Source organism: Amblyomma mixtum, chromosome 3 (genome assembly GCF_055824585.1).
Source record: "Amblyomma mixtum isolate Tamu chromosome 3, ASM5582458v1, whole genome shotgun sequence".
Taxonomy (NCBI): domain Eukaryota; kingdom Metazoa; phylum Arthropoda; class Arachnida; order Ixodida; family Ixodidae; genus Amblyomma; species Amblyomma mixtum.
Window position 1 is genome coordinate 310,250,386 of NC_143014.1, and position 19,988 is coordinate 310,270,373.

At 46.1% G+C, this 19,988-nt stretch overlaps 1 protein-coding gene across 1 annotated transcript; it reads left to right on the forward strand.

Annotated features, from left to right (window-relative positions):
* Positions 1-290: 290 nt before the first annotated feature.
* LOC149355574 (ankyrin repeat and SOCS box protein 8-like) lies at positions 291-14,646 on the forward strand. The gene is made up of 3 exons (XM_089583910.1): positions 291-1,016; positions 8,698-8,946; positions 14,014-14,646. Exons 1-3 carry the CDS (start codon positions 777-779, stop codon positions 14,398-14,400), a joined length of 876 nt encoding a protein of 291 aa, XP_089440036.1. The 5' UTR covers positions 291-776; the 3' UTR covers positions 14,401-14,646.
* The last annotated feature ends 5,342 nt before the right edge of the window (positions 14,647-19,988 follow it).

Genomic DNA, 19,988 nt, shown 5'->3' on the forward strand with positions numbered 1-19,988 from the left:
TTGGGTGTGAAAACGCTGCAAACTGAAAAACAAAGCTCAGGGGACAAAAATTATAATTTGAAAAACTCAATTAATGACTTCTCATTCTGTGCCACCTTGAGCGCCTGGCACATTTACCTAAGCCACAAACATCACAAACATAGCATGCAACAATTTAATTAACCTACCATACAAAGCCGAGGCCCCATTACTTTTACTAAAGTCTACAAATACAAAATTCAGATACGACGCTGGGGAAGTACCGACACGCCAGACAATGCCTCCTGAAGTATTTCTCCAGACAAGTCAATCCAAGCGTGCGTTGTGTCGTAAACGCTGTAGACTGCGTCGGGCGCCCAGCTGTACCGTTACCGCCGTTGCTACCTACCTTGGTCTAAAGACGTCCAAAGGTGTCAGTGAACGAAATCATGCGGACCGCAACGCACCAATGACTCATCTTAGAGTATTAGTGGTGTCACGAATCATGAACACGATAGCAGAAAATGCGCTAAAGGGATTTAGCGCTAGCTACACGTCCAAGGAGGCTTGAGCGTTTCGCGGGTTGGCTTCAAAGACGGCGGATGCGCTGTTCGTTTCGCGAAGTCAACGGCACCTTGTCAGCTGGCTGAATTACGTGTTCCGTCTCGAAGGCGGCCTCTTGGCGATGGGCCTCGTTTCGCCGAGACCTTCGTGACGGATATGTTCTGCTGTGAGCGTAGCCGCCGCCGCCGCGCTGACTTTTCGCTGGCCGTTGACCCGAGCGGCGCGCCGCGGCCCGGCGTGTCCGCGGCGGCGCCATGTGGTACCTGATGGAGAACGCTCAACGGTCGTACACGCTGTCGGAGAGGCTGCTGCGCGCCATCGGCGTCGGCCACCACTCGTCGCCCGGCACGCGGAGCGAGCAGGAAGACATCGAGGAGCTGATCCGCCAGGGCGCCGACGTGAACCAGTCGCACGGCACGTTCCTGCCGCTGCACTGCGCCTGCATGGTGGGCGACGCGACCAGCGTCGCCGTGCTCCTCAAGTGGGGCGCCGATGTGAGAGCGTTTCCTGTGCTCCGCCATTCTCGCCGTGCAGCAGGGCTGTCTGTCGGCCCTGCTTGCAGTTCGTGGGCTGTTTTGCTGCGGAGGCCCCCTTCTTGACAGAGCTTGCTTTGCGCCCTGCATGCAGCACTGCATCCAAATTCGAGTCGTCGTTCTGTGCGGGCTGAGTAGTTGGGGGATGGCGCGATCATGTTGGCCTCACTGCCACACGCCATTCCTTACTAGCTCTGCAGGATGGTGCTTGGGCTTCCTGTGGAAATAAATAGTGCAACATTCCCACTGCATAACACTGTACTGTGGGGCTGGTTGGTATGGCATTCCGAATATTGAATTGGACAGGACAAGCACCCCTTGCAGCTAAGTTTATTGGGAACCTTTTCCAGTTGACAACCTGCCTGTACAGTCACAGTCCTGTACAGTTCTGTCCCTTGTCTTTAACAGTGCTTTCAGTATTCGGAATGCCCTGTGCAGTTTCGCCCGCACTTGGTTACCTACACTTTACTGCTGCCCTGCGCTTGCCACACAGCAGGCCCAGTTGACATCTCATGTGTCTGCTGTGCAAATCCAGTGCACGTCCGGTGTCTGAGAGGATACGCCAGCATGTGCGGTGCTTTTCAAGTGCAGCCTCCTACGCTGTGCATATGCTGCCCTTTGCAAATAAACAAAAGGCGTGACCTACATTAGGTAGAATGTCTATCCTTTTGAGTATGTGAGGTTATTTTTTGCCTGAAGTTAGTGGTGCTTTTAAGTGATAAAACCTGAGCAGACTGATCGAGTTAATGTTAGGTCTTGTTCTTCTCCTGCTGCAAAGATCGATGCTTTTAGGCTTCCGGGTAGCCTTCGGAAGCATGTGAATACTGGACTGTCAGGAGTGCATTCTTGTGCCCTTTACAATAATGTGTTTGACCAATTCCCTCACGTCAGCTGCCGTGTTGGTGCCAGCTGAGCCTTCAGAGGACACACACTACAGCAGGTTGTCCTGGTCTGCCATTTAGAACTATTCACTATTGCCTGTAGCCTGCACTTTCGAACCATTGGTGCAGTGCAGTGTATGCTGTCGTTTCCTGTTGCAGTTGTGGTTTTGAGCACCAACTTCACATGTGGGAGGTGCAGAGTTCGATCTCCAGTTCTGTCAGGTACCCACCAGTAATACAATGGGTACAAGCTTTCTCCCTGCATGGTGCTTGGCATATCTGGAGTGAAATGTTTAGAAACTGAGTCTTTTACCTCACCTTGTATAGACAAAAATACCTTGTGCCATGGCACTCTTTGGCCAAGCCTGTCCGTATGCCATAAAAATTCATCATCATCCTGTTGCAGTTGTCCAAGGTGTTGCTGCAGCATCCATATAAATGTGACTGGAGAATTAGTTTTGGAAGGCATGCACATGGACAAAAACCTTGGGGCGTTGTTCTGTCTCCCTTTTTCTTTTTTGCTTCTGTTCTTGATTCATGCCGCATATGTTTTACCAACTCGCCCTAACTTCCACCTTAGCTCATGAGGCGTACCTGAGGTTTCATAGAGTAATTTGTTCTACATGACCATTTTGACTTGTTCACTCCCCCGGTATAAACAGCATGCTTTTATGTCAGAAGCAGGACGTTAGTGACACTGAAGTGGAAAAAAAACAACAGAAAACCACTTTCTACCCCTCCCACTTTGCTTCATAGAGCACCCACTGCAAGACCTACATTCTTGTTGGCTAGCAGGGGATTGCACATGTTTACAGTTATGCCAATGGTGACACCATTCACCCTGCACAATGTCCTGCAGTGACAAAATAAGAGGCGGTGGCAGTCTGCTTGGCCAGCGTGTTTCATGCCAGCTGGGCACACCTGTGTGAAAGGCTGGCCAACAAGTTGATACTCCTGTTCCATTCATAATAGTGCTTCTCACCAGTTCACTCTCCGGCATTGCTATGCTCATCGGATCCCTATTGTTCTCACCCCGCCGCGGTGGCTCAGTGGCTACGGCACTCGGCTGCTGGCCCGAAAGACGCTGGTTCGATCCCGGCCGCAGCGGCTGAATTTCGATGAAGGCGAAATTCTAGAGGCCCGTGTGCTGTGCGATGTCAGTGCACGTTAAAGAACCCCAGGTGGTCGAAATTTCCGGAGACCTTCACTACGGCGTCCCTCATAGCCTCAGTTGCTTTGGGACGTTAAACCCCAATAAACCAAACCAAACCAAACCTATTGTTCTCACAAGTCATCTGGAACCTCAGGAGCGAATCCTAGGGCAGGTGCTAAGATGAGTCCAATGTTTTGCAGTCCTGTCACAAAAGAGGAGGGATCTCAAAGTGTATTGGTGCCAGCAGTGCTCACCTTCATCTGGAATTGCTTATTCCTTTGAGAAGAGTACAGGATAACAGCGCTTTGCACAGCGTATCTTCAGTATATCAAGTGATGGTAGCCACTCCTCTATCACTGTCGGGAGAGAAAAGCAGCTGGCACAGGTCTGGTGTGCACCATGATGTAGACATCAGATCGGTCCATGGGCCCAGTGACAACAGTTGCACTGGCTGGCAGAATCCCAAGCTAATGGGCTTGGCTGTCTTCACTTGGCCATCGGTTGTGCAGTTTTGCATGACCACTTTCCTTTCTGGCAAACTTTGTGCCGTGTTTGTTGCCAGTGTTGCCGAAGCCTTTTTTGTTTGTATAGCAGCCACCACCATGCAGCTTGGTTTCTCTGACTTCACTTTGGGAAGAGTTTCCATTCACGTGTGCACTGGAAACACAAGCACTGGAATGTGCTTGCTTCTTCCGTTGCCTTCTGAATGTGTGCAGTCCGCCTTAGTATTGAAAGGGTGGGTTACCCAGCAACTTTAAAAACGAACCTATTTCGTCAGCTTCTCCATGTTTCTGTCATGAAAGATGTCTCATGTTATGTCTGTTTCTGCATGGTCTCTTGCAACCATTTTGACTGCCTGTTCTGCAGACATCCATGTTCACAAGTGTACCTTCACCAGGAACAACTTTGTGGGAAGTCCATGCCATTTTTTGAAATGGCCAAGCCAGGTTTTTCTTATGCAAAAGTTTTTGACTCCCCCAGCTTAGAAGTGGTCTTTGTGCCTTTCTCTTCCAAACTAAGCCGATGGGTTTAGTAGCAGTAGGTTGCTTAGGGCTTTGTACTTGAATCTTTTCCATCTCCCTGTATTGCCCTTTGTATCAAACCCATTCTGAAAATGGCAAGTTTGGGAACAGTTTTTTATCTTCCTTTTGTCAGACTAAAAGGTCAACCTGAGGGCTGCTCATTGTTGCACAAGGGAAGGTCTTGAGGAGGTAGAGCCGCTGGAAGCTTTGCCAGAGCACCGCGCTCCTCATCTTCATGCCTCCGGATTTGGAAAGTATGTGGCAGCCACTGTCTAGTGTTTTCAGTAGAGCAGTCACCTTTGTGATGCCATGAGTATGAGCTCTCGCAACTTCGTTATTGCAGGTGACAGTTTAAAACCCTGCACAGTTAACACAGTTCAAACTGATGACTTGAACTAACACTTGCAAGAAACAGTAGATTTTTGAACCTCGTTTAAGCAGCACCTGGTGCACATAGCATTTTAGAGGACAGCCCAGAGCAGTTGGAAGTGCTCCGCTGTATGCAGTTTACCTGTTATGGCTCATTCCACCTATTCTGGCAACACTGGGCCATATACCTTCCTAGCCTGGCAGCAAGAGCAAAATGAATGTGTTACTCTGAAATTTTTCCCAGTGACTCTAGGAAAAGGGGGAAAGGCACCCTTCTCCTCGAATAAGTGTGCCAAAGGGCACTGACTAAAGTCCTCTCCGTTATGCCTTAGGATGTTAGTCATTATCGGACAACAGGATTATCTCCCTTGCTCTGCACCATGGCTACCTGCATAGATGTGCCGTGTCTCATGAATGAGGTCTGTGGGCATTGAATGTAGGGATGTTGAATTTTTTGCAATCCCACCTTTTGTCAGTTTGCCTCGGTTATCTTCTGCATCTATCTTTGTTGCTAGCTAGAGTTGTTGCTTTTTGTTTGCTAAAATCCTTGCAGTCTAGCTCACATCACTGTCATAAAACTTCATTAATATGGTAGAGGTGATTGGTCAATCGAATTTCCTCAGTGATGTTGATTGGGCTAGTTCACTGCAAATTACTGGGTGGCTCCTTCCATGGCCTGCACATAATTTCGCACTAGTGTGATGAACTCATTTGCAGTTCATAATAGTCAGAATCATTTGTTCCATCAAGCTACAGTGTCTAGCAACCTGGAAAACTTGGAATTGTCAGGGGAATTTTGTGTGCCTGGAGAAATCGGTAAATTGTCGGGGATATCATTGGAAAAGTGGCAAAGGGAAAAGGCTCGACTGAAATTAACTTGATGGTCTGTCGTGAATTGCAATGGTATAGCGAGCGGTCAGTACGTGGTCCGTGCTCAATGCCATAACATTTTCTCTTTGCACGGATTTTAAGGCATAACATCCATTCTGCATTGAGTTTAGGTTTCTTTTTCTTGTTGTCCACAAAGTGAGCATCGCACATACTCTTGCGTTCTGTACTGCTCATACTGCACTGCTCGCTAAGTGTGGACTAGTGCAGATCAATGAATGTAGCTATACATACTAAAATATTTTCCTGCGTGAAAAGCCAGTATCAGAATTGTGCAGAATTCGTGTACTTTTGGATTTCTCATGCCGGTTGCCACACTGGCCTGCCATGGGATCAGAATCATTGTTCATCTAGAAAGCTTTCTCCCTTGGCCATGCAGAAGCCGAAATAAATACAGGCTAGTTGCTCTGTAGTTCAAGGGACAAGGTGACAAGAAGCCGATACTTTTTGTGAAAGTCATCTTGTGCTTGTCCCTGAGCAGTGCTGCCATTGAAAAGGGCGCTCCAGTGAACAAAAGGTGCCTTGTTATAAGCTTGAAAGAAACTCTGGCAGCATAGCGAGTAGTCACGACGCTCCTATTTATAGGACATGGGGTGTCATTTTTAAAATTTCCTGGAAGTTTTTTTGAAATGGCAGAGCAAGAAATTTTAAGCACCCAATTTTTTTTCGGCACAGTGGAAAGCTTGCTGTCTAAGGTGCTGGATTCTGCAATGGTTTTGTTAGAAATGTGGTAGGTAGACGATTTTTACCGAAAATTTTTCGATCAGTGCGTGCACCTGTTTTTGTGTAGGTCGATGCTGGAAACCATGATCAGCAAAAACGATAGTGATTGTATGTTGGCAGAAGTGATGTACCAAAGACTAATATAAATGTCATCCCCCAGGCAGTAATTGGACATTTTTAATATAGAGTAGAATCCATTTCAGTTTCCACACCCAATTCTTATAATATGAGATGCAATCTTTTCATTTCCATAAACTCGTGACACCTTTTGGTCAGTGATCGGTCCCTTTAACTGTAGCTGTTGGTCACTCTTGTGAAAGCTTACGTAATAACATGACACGTGACTGCCACCCTTGTGAACTCCTAAGGCAGCACGCAAAAATCATTACTATAATTTTAACAAACTGCCAAGTCTAAGAGTTCAAAACAGTCGGGTGCATTTGTTGTGCTGAGAAGAAAAAACTGCTGCCGTGATAGCTGCACTGATTGTTTGCTGAAATGCAGCAGCGTATATGGGCCATGATGGTCGGAGCTTACTGTATGATGAAGCTAATATCAGAGGGTCAAGCATGCCATGCCCCGTCAAGATCGTTACATTTGGGCGTCATTCCATATTCCAATCCACACCTTCAGATGTCATGAGAGAGCATGGAAGGGTTAGTCTTTGCTAATAGCAATGTTTCACTCGCTTTGGAGCCAAAGCTGCCACTCTTCACCCATTTTGTGAGCCATCTTGTGTTTCGTAGCAATGCGCTGTGTCATGATTCTCTTATAGCAAGTGTCACTTCACCAGTGAGCAGGAAAATGCTACTTGCAGGAAATATGCCTTCTGTGTGTCTCAACTGTGACTAGCACCTGTAATTGCAGAGTATGTTGGGCAGCTTGCAGTGTTTCATGACAACATTCAGTAGTTTCCTTGTAGGCATTAAGTCATGAGGTCATGTGGCACTTTCCCGTGAACAGAATCATGCTTTGTATGAACTGAACCCTTGCTGCATGATTCCTCCTCTCCCATTATGCAACGCTTGATAGGCATTAAAGGTGTAACATATGATGATAAGGAGGCATAAAATGTTTCTGTGCAATAAATCTATTTCTTTTTTCACTGTGTTTAGTGGAAAGGCATGTATTAAAGAGTTTGAAGAGAAGAAGCAGCAGTGACTTCATAAGTCACAGCTTGAAACTTTACTTTATTCAAAAAAAAAAAAATAAGCTCTCTTGAAGAGGAAGAGCAAATTTGTTTTAATGTAGCATTTGAAGTTTTCGTAAATTTTGTTATGAATGAATTATGTATACCGCCCATGATCATCAGCCAGACTACGTTCCTTCTGCCTCTTCACTGGTTAGGGAATTTTGATTCAAAATAGTAAGGAAACATGAAAAGGCTCGCTCGCTTGACGCAGCTCAACAAAATGATCAATCACAATTTACCAGAGTTTGTTTTCATTAGGCCAGTAGGGGGGTGAATAGACGTTGTGTATCTATGTTCATAAGCAAGCTTCATTTAGTGGGTGTTGTTCAGCTTGAGTGTACTGCAGTGGAAAGGATGAGGCACCTAACACCATTCTTGTGCATTGTAATAACTTGTGCCATCTAGCAGCTGTGAGCGGTGCCAGAAAGAGTGAGTGAGTTGATAGTCTGGACTTGACAGTGCAGTGGATTGGACTGGGGAAGGTATCAGGTGATCATTGACAACTGCCTCCTCTGTTGCAACAGTGCTATGGCAGTTGTAATGCTACCAATGCTTGATGGTGTCATTCCTTAATGAGGCTATTAAAGGAAAGGAAAAAAAAAAAGGAAAACATGTCTTGGAGCGCTCACATAGACGTAGTTGCAGCTAAAATATCACATATTACAGGTATCCTGGGCATATTGTGATATTGCGCATCTGTTAGTATTAAACGCCTAATTTTCAATGCCTTACTTCACTTATGAACTACTGTCACCTAGTGTGGGGTACAACTACTTTGTCAAATATTACTAAACTCTACATCTTACAAAAAAAGGCAGTTCGTATAGTTACAAACACGGACCTCTAATTAAGGAGGTGAACATTATCACACTTCCTGACATTTATAAAACAATGCTCATTAATCGTAATACTAAGGGAATTGAACAAAATAAGGACATTTTAGGTGACATAGCAAACCTGACTCGTAAACAACACAGATGTAATACTCGCAGTACTGAACTCTGAGAAATACCTCGAGCATGCACAAACTATGGTTACCAGATACTATGCTTCTAAACAAGGGAAATGTTTCATGGCCACAATACTGTTTTTGCTAAATGTATCGTAGCGACAATACCGGCACTTTTATGCCTTTTTTCTGCATTTCAGCATACACGGTTTGTTTGCAACAGTGCAGCTGTAACAGTCAAGCCCAGTTAGTGGCTTTTTGTTCGTGGTCCTCGGCATCTGTGATGTTGAAATAAAATGAAATGAAAAATGTTGCCAGTGCTTTATGTGTCTCGCACGTGCAAGTATGTGGGCACTTTGGAATTTTATGCACGTCTTCATGTATGGTGGTGTCTGGAGCAGTACCTCTACGTAGGAGGCACGCATCAGGAGGCCCATGTTTGTATGTGGATTTTGTCTGGTGCAGGTGAATCGCTACGATGGCTACCACCGGACAGCATTGCACCATGCGGTGGAGCGCAGTCCTCAGTGTGCCTCTCTGCTGCTGGCAGCAGGCGCGGACACGGAGAGCGTTGATGTGAACCGGGACACACCACTGCACTGGGCGGCCTTCCGGAACCGCGCGGACTGCTGCCGGCTGCTTCTGGAACACCGGGCACACGTTGACAGCCTTGACTTCAACCACGACACGCCACTCAGCTGGGCAGCTATGAAGGTGAGGGCGAACTTGGCTTAGCCTGTGTATTTGTGACCATGACGATTGGTGGCGACTATACTGTCACTTTCAAAGCACGCAAACTGAAGCAGGCTACTTGGAGCCAGTTAAGAGTATGCATTATGCCAACACTTGTTGTTCCAATATGCTCAACTTGAAGTCCTTCTTCAGTGTATGCAATGGAATTGCACGCTGAATATTTGCAGAATAAAATTGCCAAGCTCAAACTATGCTGGCAACCCTCAGTAATTCATACTTGAAGGGAGCCAGAAAGTTTGTTAAAATTAAGGGCAGGCATTTTAACATACCTGATGTTGACATAACCAAAGTGCAAGTTTTATTTAACTAGTAGTTTGAATTAAACATGTTCAAACTAATGAGATAACGCTGTACTCAGGTTGTTAGGTGCTAGCAAATACTGCTAGTTTTGCAGCAGTTTCTAGTGTATACTGCTTTATTTGATTCCCATTTCTTCTTCTGTCATTTGGTTTTGGCTGAGAGTATTGAAAAATCTTGTGGGGACTTGAGGCCTATTACAAAAGATGGGTTACATTTTGGTCATAGTCCCCTGTATAGAATAATAAATGTAAATCATTTTATAAAATTTAATGTGACAACTTCGTGAGTTCTTTATGGCTGAGTGCTAATTTCGGTTTATGTATAGTTATGTAAAAGAGTTCACATATGTGTAATACGCTAGCCACAACCTAACTTTGTCTCTGCTTTAGTTTGCCACAAATCACTGTGTACATTTCCTGTTCATATTTAAATTACGGGTTTTAAGTAGGCGTGTGCAAACATTCGAAACTTGCAATAATTTGCGGACAGTATTTACTATTCGATTCGCACTTTCACTCTTCGAACTATTTGAACCTCCTAAATATTCAGAAGTTACGAATTTCCTGTTGGTCTCAACTCGTGCCTAAACATCGCGACATTTCCAAACGGCAGTATCTCGCACTTGTCGCATTAGTTAACGCACTATTTCATCATAGAACAAACTGTCAGCACGCGGTAATGCTGGAGATTGTGTAAAATCAATACGCTGACGTTCATTGAGAGCCGCTGTGGCGCATTTGTGGGTTGAAAAACCAAGTGCAGCACTGCGCAGCACTGCGTCTAACTACCTTGTCGAGCCGCTTGCCTCCTCATCGGATCGGCGTCGTCGTGGGCATGCAATTGTCCACACCGACCGCCTAACGCCTTACTGCGACCCCCAGGTTGTGTGCTCGCCATGGGTCGCCAGGATGGCTCCTTCTTCACCGGAGGGTGATTGTAATATGAGGCCAGCGCGGGCCCAGTGCAGGCAACCACCAAAGAGGACAAAGACGGTTGTGACCAATGCGCAAGACATGTCTGCTGAACTGCCTTTCTAACTGACTGGACGTCGCTCTGACGCTGCCTTGATCGCTGCCTTGCCACTGCCTTCTGGTCTTCGCCCGGAACCCCATAGCCCCCTTACAAATTGCAGTTCCTCAGTTGTGTACCCTTCATACCCCTGCCTTTCAGAACTCATGTTGTTATCACTGTTCATGATATTTGTTGCAACTTGATTCAGGGTAAAAATTTTTTACTGTCCGATCTGCCACGTATGCCCCATGCCATCAGTCAGTGGCTAATCAGGCATGACCCCTCTCACCGGTCAGCAGTCCGAATCTCCTTCCGCATGTGGGGTGTAGTAGTAGTTGGTCACTCCCCTCCCTCTCCAAACTTAGGGAGTGCGCAGCAGTGCAGCAGTGGGTACATTGGCTTGACTAATTATGGTAGTGACTACTCTAGCAGCAGCCGCAGGAATTTAATGGCTGAAATTATCTGAGCACTCGCTTCTGATTGGTTACTTTGAGTGTCATGAGAAGCAGTTTTCGGTGCTTTCTATGGCCCCAATCCTCTCTGCACTGTTCATTGTACCCGCTGCCAGAAGCACCAGACTGACCCGGCTCTTGTCAGTGTTTGGCTACAACATGAGCGTAGTCCATGTGTTGTTTCTTGCGGCCTTTGTTGACTACTGGGAGAAGCAAAAATGAGAGAATTTGCCTGCCTCTGGCTACTACATGATTCCCCTCCCTTATTTAATGCCTGGTAGGGCTTGCAGGTATAATAAATTTGCTGATACGAGGTGATTGCAAAAATTTGTTTGCAATATCTCTGTTCCTTTTCATAGCCACGTTTTGTGTAAAAACATTCGTCTTTAGTCTCAACTACCTGTATTTTTATTTGAAATTATTCGATGCACTTCCAACCTTTACTATTCATGTTTGCTTTGCAACCAAAATTTCGATAATGGCACGCCCCTAGTTTTAAACCTCTTAATGCCATGTGTCACTTCGTGACGCACTAAATGCATGCTATGTTCTCATTTACATATGTGAGCTTTAGCTCATATTTCAAGTGAAAAATTTTCCAGCAGATGGTATTCTTTCAATTTGAAATGCTTGGCAATGCTTTGAGGCTGCTGTATGAAGAAAAATAATATTCAGGATTCACATGTGTGATTGCTCACTAATTTCCAAAAGATATGTGTTTCTCATTTTGCAGAAAATTATTTTAAAGGTTTTCTTACTGTTCTGGCTGTTTTCTCAGCCCTCGTGTGCTCAAAATGCATGTTTTCAAATATCTCATTGATTTCTATCTTTCTACATATGTAGATATAGGGGTTACAGAGTCTCCTGAGCAGCAGTAGAATGTAGAGACAGAGTACGAAAATAGAATTCAGTATTTGGAATCAAGGTGGCACTGACATATTTATGCACTTATTTTTTGAATGTGAGTACATTAGTTTACACAGCAATGCAGTCTTGATATTTCTCATTGATTGAGCGTTGAAGGGTCCCTGAAAAGGGTGTTCAGGGTCGGCTATAAAATGCTTGCATTATGTCGAGTGCGTGCCACTGAGCACTTGTGGTGCATCTGAGACCTCAAAAGTGAGCAGATAATTTACAATACATTTTTAAAAATTCGCTCTTTTGCACCTCACAGCAACCAGCGGTGCTGGGCCTTCGCCCAAAACCTTACACACAATGTCATGTAGTGCAAGTGGTGTCAGCAGCCGGGGGGATATCATTGGTTCCCCATGACAAACTCTTTCAGATGTCACGCAGCTAGCATGTCCGCAGCCACTCCACGCGGAGTAGCTGGAATTCCCGTGCGCGTCTGCAGCTGGCGGAGGTAATGGACGGGCCGAGTAGGTGGAGGTGGCAGAGGCGCGCCGACATTTCAGCATGCAAAAGTTCACGAGAGGAGAGGGAAAGGCGCGAAAATGCGGAAATTCAAATTTGGGCTTCAGTTAACTCAGCTTCTACAAAGTGCATTAAGAAAATTCTTGCTGGAGGTTATTTGTGAAGCGACGTCCTTTAACATCCCAGGGATACTGCACCTTTATTGAGAGCCCCTTTGAATAAATTTGGACTAATGCCGCTCATGCAAGTCCACATCACTTGTTTGAAGATGCAGTGATAATAAACTGACCTATGTTGATGTTCTCTTATTGTTTTCTTTTTGATTGTTTTTCTTGTTGGGTAATTTAAGTGGTCACATGCAGGTGTGCTCCATTTTTACTGTTGCTTTTGCTGCTGCCTAGGAAGGTGGGACCAGTTGAGCTGCTGTGATGTCATCCTGAAATAGCCATGCTGGGAGTGCTTGTAGCTGCCAGCTTTTACTGTATGAATAGTATTTTTTCAGAAATTTGGCTGGCTGAATTGTTTGTGTAGCCAGGACTGTTGGTGTGACACTGCCTTGTCTACATTCTCGTGTGGCGCTTGAAGGGAGTGTGCAAAGAGGATCATGCATTAGAAAATGTGTGTAGTCTTGGGATGAAGCAGTTTCAAGGGCAAAATGGTGCCTCTTGTCACGCAGTTGAACCGTAGTGGTTGTGTAGAAGGAGCTCTGTGAGCAACAGTGTCCATTCTTTTTGCTGTGCTCCTGCGTCTAAAGCAAATGCTCAGACCTGTGGAACATTGCAAAAGAAGAAAGGGCATGCAGAATAATTCAGCATGCTGCTCAGCAAGCTGTAAAACATAAGATGTTGGGAGCACTTACACCACACCCTAGCATCTGCTATGTCCCACTGTTACTTTCGGTAATGAGGGAGGCTAATTTGACATACTTTTTGCATTCCTGGGCTGTGAGGCACGCTGCAGTGGAGGGCTTCAAATTAACTTTGACCACCTCCGGTTCTTTAAGGGACTATAAACTTAAAAATAAAGAGCGTCTATGTGTACAGTACCTTCAAAGAATGCTAGATGTACAGGTGCCATCGGTAGTGGAGCTTTTTTAAAAGAATTGCATAAATGCCAAGTAACTCATGGCACATCATTGTACGTTTTTCTTCACTGCAAGTGGTGGTGATTGTGAGCAAAGCAAATTCATTCGGTGCAACGCGTAAATCATTTCTAAGAGATGACAGTGCTCAGGGTGTGATGAAACGAAATTGTTAATGACTTGGGGTGGTTATTTTGGAACAGTTTGTGTTTAATAGAGCATCAAAAACATCAAAACGGCAAAAAAGAAATGGTGCAGTCGTCACAATGTCAGCCCTATTATGGAGTGCAGCTTTGTGACATCAAGCCATCATGTCGCAAGTTTGTCTACCATAGTGCAAGTCATATTTTTTGTCGAATTGTGAATTTTCTACCCAAGAGTGCAGCTTGCGGCACCAAGAAAGAAGGGTTATATAGTTGATCTGATTATTCACCCGCACTAAATTGAAATACTTAGCAGTTGGAGTTTTTAGTCCCTTTAATTTGCAGTGAAATCTCACCACTCAAGTGTTTTTTGCATTTCACTTCAATTGAATTGAGAATGCTGTGTCCAGGATTGAACCCACAGACTGGTACCAGACTGCCGTAGCCACTGAGCCTTCATGGTAGGCATGATAAGGCAGATGGAGTCGCTATTGTGGCAGGGTGAGAATAGATGGAGAAGCCTTTTACTTTTAACGGTGTCGGGTATACATCAGCGAGAACTTTTGCACAAGACAGGCTGTTATGCCAACAGTTTGAACAGCCAGAAAATTGCATCAGTGATGGCAGTGCTTGAGTTCCAGTTTACATCTCTGGTGTCTGTGCGCAGGGAAACTACCCATCAGTGCGCATTCTTCTTGAACACAACGCATCTCCGGACGTGCGCAACTATGGCGGCATGGTGCCCCTGGCGCGCATTGCTGTGCTCCTTGCAGCTGGACTGGAGTCGGCGGACGATGAGAAGGCCTTTGAACTGCTGCTGCGGGGAATGGGGCACATTGAACTGAGGGACCGTGATGGTGAGCTTCCAGCTGTGCTTGCACGCGACAACAAGCTGCGGACACGGCTCCTTGCCGTGTGCTGCTCGCCCCGATCGCTAGCACAGCTGGGACGGCGTGCTGTGCGGCGATACCTTGGTGCACAACACCTGCCCACCGTTGTGCCTCTGCTGCCAATACCAGAGCGACTTCAGAGGTTTCTCCTGCTTGAGTTTTAAATCACACCTTGTCGTGTCTGTGAGAGCTTCCACCTTCACTTTGTGGCAGTAGGTTCTCACTGTGTCTGCGTTGCTGCTCTGAGAGAATGGCTGCCAGCCATTCTCAGCGCAGGTTTTTAAGGAAGCCGGCACCTGGAGTACTTAGTGCAAGCTAAAGGAGGAAGCCCAGCAGAGCTTCTTTCGCACTGGAGCAAAAATTAAACTCTGGCACCAGCTTGTCATGAATGATGTAGCTGTGAACTGGCACTGCACATTTATGTCTTCATGAACCTCTTTTGAATTTGCAGCTCTGTTTTGCAGTACTGCAAAGCAAAAAAATAAATAAAAGGCAAACTTGGAGGACAAATAAAAGAATGAAAGGATAGACTAAGCTAAAAATGTTGCCTTAACCCCCCCCCCCCCCCCCCTCCTCCTCATTTCCTTTATTTTTTTTTTCCGCATCTAGTAAATGTTTTCCATAACCGCCTAGTCTAGTGTGCAAAATATGTTTCTTGAGGTATGCTTAAATCAAACCTTCAGGGAATCAAGCGACTGTTCATTTCGTCGATATTTGTATTACAAGTGCAGTGACCTGACTGCAGCAGTGCTTTGGTTAATATCCCCTGATTATAAGCAGTCAAAAAGTGACACTGTAGACCAGCAGGTACTGCAGCCCTTATGCTGTGCAGTTGAAGATTTATTTTCTTTAACACTTTAGCGTTAAGGGTCCCGTTCAGTAGAGAACCTGGCGTAGTCATCGTCACCGGTGTGTGCGGAAAAGTTGGATTGGCCTAGGGAGTCGCGACGTCACACGTGGAGCTGTGGAATGAAAAGTGATTAAAACATTGTAAAACTGGTGATTAGAAGGTCGTAGCATGACTCAAATGCCATTAGGACATGTGAGTATGTATATAAAGTAAATTAATTGCGCTGAGAAGAAAATTGGGGTAATTAGTCGGGAATTGAACCCCTGGCCCTAAGCCACGCAGGCGCATTCGTACAAGTTGGTTAAAGCGGACCTTTGTATGTTATGTCATGTGGTCTTTCACATAATATGGAAACAGTGTCCATGTCTGCGTGGGCAAGAGGAGCCGCTGATTGGACCCATTAACACTATGACATCATACTGTTATAGGCGGAGCTTAAGTGTCCCCCCATTCTCTAACGCAATAGCGTTAAGGCTTTTATTCTGCAGAAAATCTGGTGTCACCATCGGTGTTGTGAACGAAAAACCCCCGGAGAAGCAACCTATGTGGGCCACCTTGGTCATGTTGTGGCTTCTTCACCTGCCCACTGGATTGTGAGCAAATTGACCACTGTGGCAGGTGGCAGTTTAATTAACGATTGGTTGCGAGAGGTTGCTTGGGAAGAGCAACCTGGGTCGCACAAGCCCCACCAGTGGCAGCACCTGCCACCAGGGGGCAGTGGCGCATTACTTGACCGCTGCACCACTGCGCCAGGAGTGGTAGGAGGACTGCCAGGGATCTATGAATGTAAAATAATGAATGACCAATTCCATAAACAGTAAAACCTCTGTTATACGTCTTTCAGGGGACCGCATGAAACCGTCGTATCATCCGGGCATCCTGTGGTTGAAAATCTCTCACAAGTGATGCGTTTGCGTAATAATTAAATGTGCCCACTCCTCTGGCTTTCAAAAATTGATTCAAGTCCCTTTCCCTGTTTAGCGCCCATTTCGTTCTGCGAGCATTAGTTCTCGGACCACGCACAGCCTGGCTTTTCAGCATCGGAAGAGGCAGCTTTAGACGCACGTGCGCTCCCGTCCCTGTGCATTAAGCAGATGTCACAAACACCTCGAAAATGATGATTTGGACGACATGCCACAATTATGGCGGCTACGACTCCTCGAAGACGTTTCGCGACACGCAGTACAATCATGCCAGTGACATGTCCGTCTGTTCAGACTTCCTCTACAACTTCTGTCACTCCACGGCAACAGTGTCTGTATTAGGAATTTGCATCACAAAGGAAAAAAAGAAAACATGATGCTCACCTGCGATGTGAATGCATTACTGGCGTGCTTTCTGCAGCGTACCACTCGCTTGGCTCACTCCTGGTTCAATCGGTGTTGCTAGGCCTAACGTGGTCCGCACTGAAGCCGCAGTGGAAAGTGCTTTCAAACTAGCCATCAGTGATCATAGAAATGTGTAAGCTTGTTACCGCCGCTACAATAACTTAATGCTAGTATGAATGTACATTGATTTCCCTAACCCCTTCGACGTCAAAGTGCACAGAAAAACGGGCCAGGCGAGGAGCCTCACACCACGACGGTCGTGGGTCGCGTGCGTGAGTTAGAGTCCGAGCCGTCGGCAGAACCGTCGTTACAGGCCGTCATGCGCTCGTTCACATCGTTGCACGCGCGTCTCCTTCTTGATTCCGATCTGGAACCAACTTGATTGACTTCATGCCTGCGTAGCATGAAGTGGTCCACCAGCGTTCCTCATTCTGGACGTTTATGGTCATCCATCGTACGAAAGTTTCCATCATGTATCGAGGCCATGGAGGAAGGAAAGAACACGATCGAGGCTTTTAATGCATTATCCCTATGGGACATTCGCCAGGCCCGCTCCATTTCTTCATAAAATACAGGTCATTGCTTCAACGAGGGACGCATAATTGAGGTTTCACTGTTTATGGGCATTAATCCATTAACGCTATCGCGTCATACCCTTAAGGCGGAGCTTAAAGATCCATTTGATTTGCCTGCACTACGTGAACTGTTTCTCGTGGTGCTGCACTTCGCCATTCGTTTCAGTGTTGCAAGATGGCGCCGTCTGCACGACGCCATTCGTTTAAAAAAGTTGTGCAGGTCTAGTTCAGGAAAACTGTGCACCTCCTCAGTGGTCGAGTGCTGAAATGGTGCAGCTGCAGCCACCATGGAAGCAGACGACAGCTTGCGTGATAAACGGCGGAGATTATTCCACTGGTCGATGAGAACGGTGCCCCACACGGGCCCGACTCTTATGGAACATGATTGGCCACCCGAGAAGGTGGCAACGGAGGTGGGGACGGCGACCCTCACTGGCACCTTACATCTGTCGACCACACTGCTCTTGAGAGACCAGTCACCGGCGTCTTTCCATTGGACTAATAAAGTTATAACAGTACTCGAAGCCAGTTATGCTAACTAAAAAGTAAAGACGTGCATGCAGCATGCTTAACATGCAAGTTGGCGCGCGCACACCTCAGTCGTGTTCAGTAAAAGAACACACGTGCATTTCGCTTAGCTGCCGCAAGGTTGCATCGAGGCTGATTCATGGCAACACTTCGCTGCGATGTGCTGTTTGAAAATTCTTCCCATGATATAGGATGTTGGCGCCCGTTGATGTGGGCGCCACGCTGCTGGCTGTAATTTGGTGGCAACACCAAGGCTAGCAGACGAACAGCAGGCCTGCACTCGACCATTCGTTTTGGAAGCAGCCAATGCCAAGCTGCACTGCAGGAACTGGCGCTGCACGCTCACGCCACCGACATGGCACCGCTGCAGAATTTTACAGAACTGGTGCAGGGTGTGCAGGCGAATCGACCGGACCTTAGGTTACCCCTCCAGTTCTTTTTTTTCTTCTCGCTGTCCCTGGCAAGTAACCTCAGGATAAAGCTCTGTAGTGCACTATCCATGTTTATCATTTGTACTACCACTTCAGCTGTAGTTTTCAATCAGTTGTAATTTCTTAAGGTGCTCTGCAGGAGAAATAAAACACTTTGGTTGTTTTCGATGTATTCAGTGTCAGTGCAAGTCAGCCCTGTGCCATTGACATTGCTTTGTCCTTGGCAAAAAGACTTGAAAACATTGCACTCTACTATTTTTTCTTTGTTGTCATATTTGCGTTCATAAAGGTACACATGCTATTTTAGGTGTGCATCAAAGTATGCCATTCTCCTTGCCTGATGTACGTATTGTGGTAGGGAAAAAGAAATTTTTTTTTCCCTCATGTAAAAAAAAAGCCCTCATTATGGTTATGGGAGCACCTATACGAAAAGCACTTTAGAGGTGCACAGTGTCACAAATACTTCGTGTTCACATCAGGACGTTACCTCAACCCTCCCCTACGGTGCAAGAGTAAGTATAGAGTGCACATGATGAGACATACTACCAGTGCTGAAAGGTGAAGGGGAAAGCATTTTTGCTTTCCCATCCATTTCACATGATCACAAGTGTCATCCAGACATTCTGGATTTGACAGCTGCTTGCATTGTCGCACTCCCAGAAGGTGCTGTCCAGCTTTCACGGAGGATAATAAGCTAGCAAGTGGACACAAAAGTAGTGCAAATGCACAGAAAATGTTTCCCTCCCAAAGAAGGTTTGACGCAACCATCTGATTTGTGTGTCGCATGCAGACTGCCCGGATCGGCCTGAGTATGCTTTTCTTTTTTTTCTTGCTCTCAATCCATCATCTTATGTTTGTGGTGGGCCTCTGCCTAAAGGAGGCGAATGGGCACTCGCTGAGCATGTTCTCCCCACTGAGCAATAGACAGAATAGAACTGAGCATGCTGCATGTGCTCATGAGGCAGTTCACTCTTTGCCGAGGTATTGGTTGGTTTTCCAGTAACGTTGCAACTTCCAGGTGAAGACTACGCATGTCGCTCAAAGCACAGTTTAGTTGCTGTACAACATTCGTCTCGTTTCTGGTGAAAGTAAGCCTGGGAAAACTTGCACAGGAGTTCAGGTATTGCAGTTGCATACCTAGTCAGCTGGAATCAGCTGAAATAAACAAAATCACATCGTATGAAATTTTATCGCTGTGTGATGTATGCACATGGTTCTAGACACCTCAGTTATATTCGCTGTATTATATCAGTGTTTTAAAAATTCGGGGCATGCATTTGGTGACTTGCCGTCCAGATCATGACTCTAACCGCATGAACGGCTTCCACAAAACATCTTTGAAAAAAAGAAAATTGCGGGACGACAAGACATCTGATGCGACAATTCTGCAAAAGAAGTGAAATTTACCCTCGATGATTATGAATACTTTTACTCTAATGAATGTTTTTACCCTGAGCCGGGCCTTCACACACGTGACAGAATTTTTCTGTAGGGCAGAGATGAGTGGTGGCAGGTGGCAGGAGAGCCTTCTAGCTAGGGGAGTGGGATGGGTAGGTGTCTGACGGGGGAGGGCAGTTGGCTTTCCCGCTGCGTCTTTAATTCAATTTCAATGTTGCTTTTTCGTTCCGCTGCTGTGTGCACTTTTAGTGGTTGGAGGGTATAGGTGGGTGGGTTGGTGATGGGTGGCAGTGGGTGATTGGGTGGCTGTTGGGACGGACTTCTGGATGGTGGAGGCTCCACTCTCTCAACCTACAGGCAGATGCTGGCATTTTCCCATTTTGACACTGGTACTGCTTTTTCATAAAAAAAAACACACACACACACAGGATGGTTCTCACCTATACCACAAATTCTAGCGAAAGCTTCAGTGGCAGGCACTGGTGAATCTTTGTGTCTATGTTACTTTACCTCGATGTCAGCCGCATATACGTTTGGTTTGACCTTGAAGCCCGACCAAGGTCAAATCAAGCACACACCCCCAATACTAACAGTGTATGACTATGTGTCTTGTTGCACATAGCCATGATACACGTGTATGGT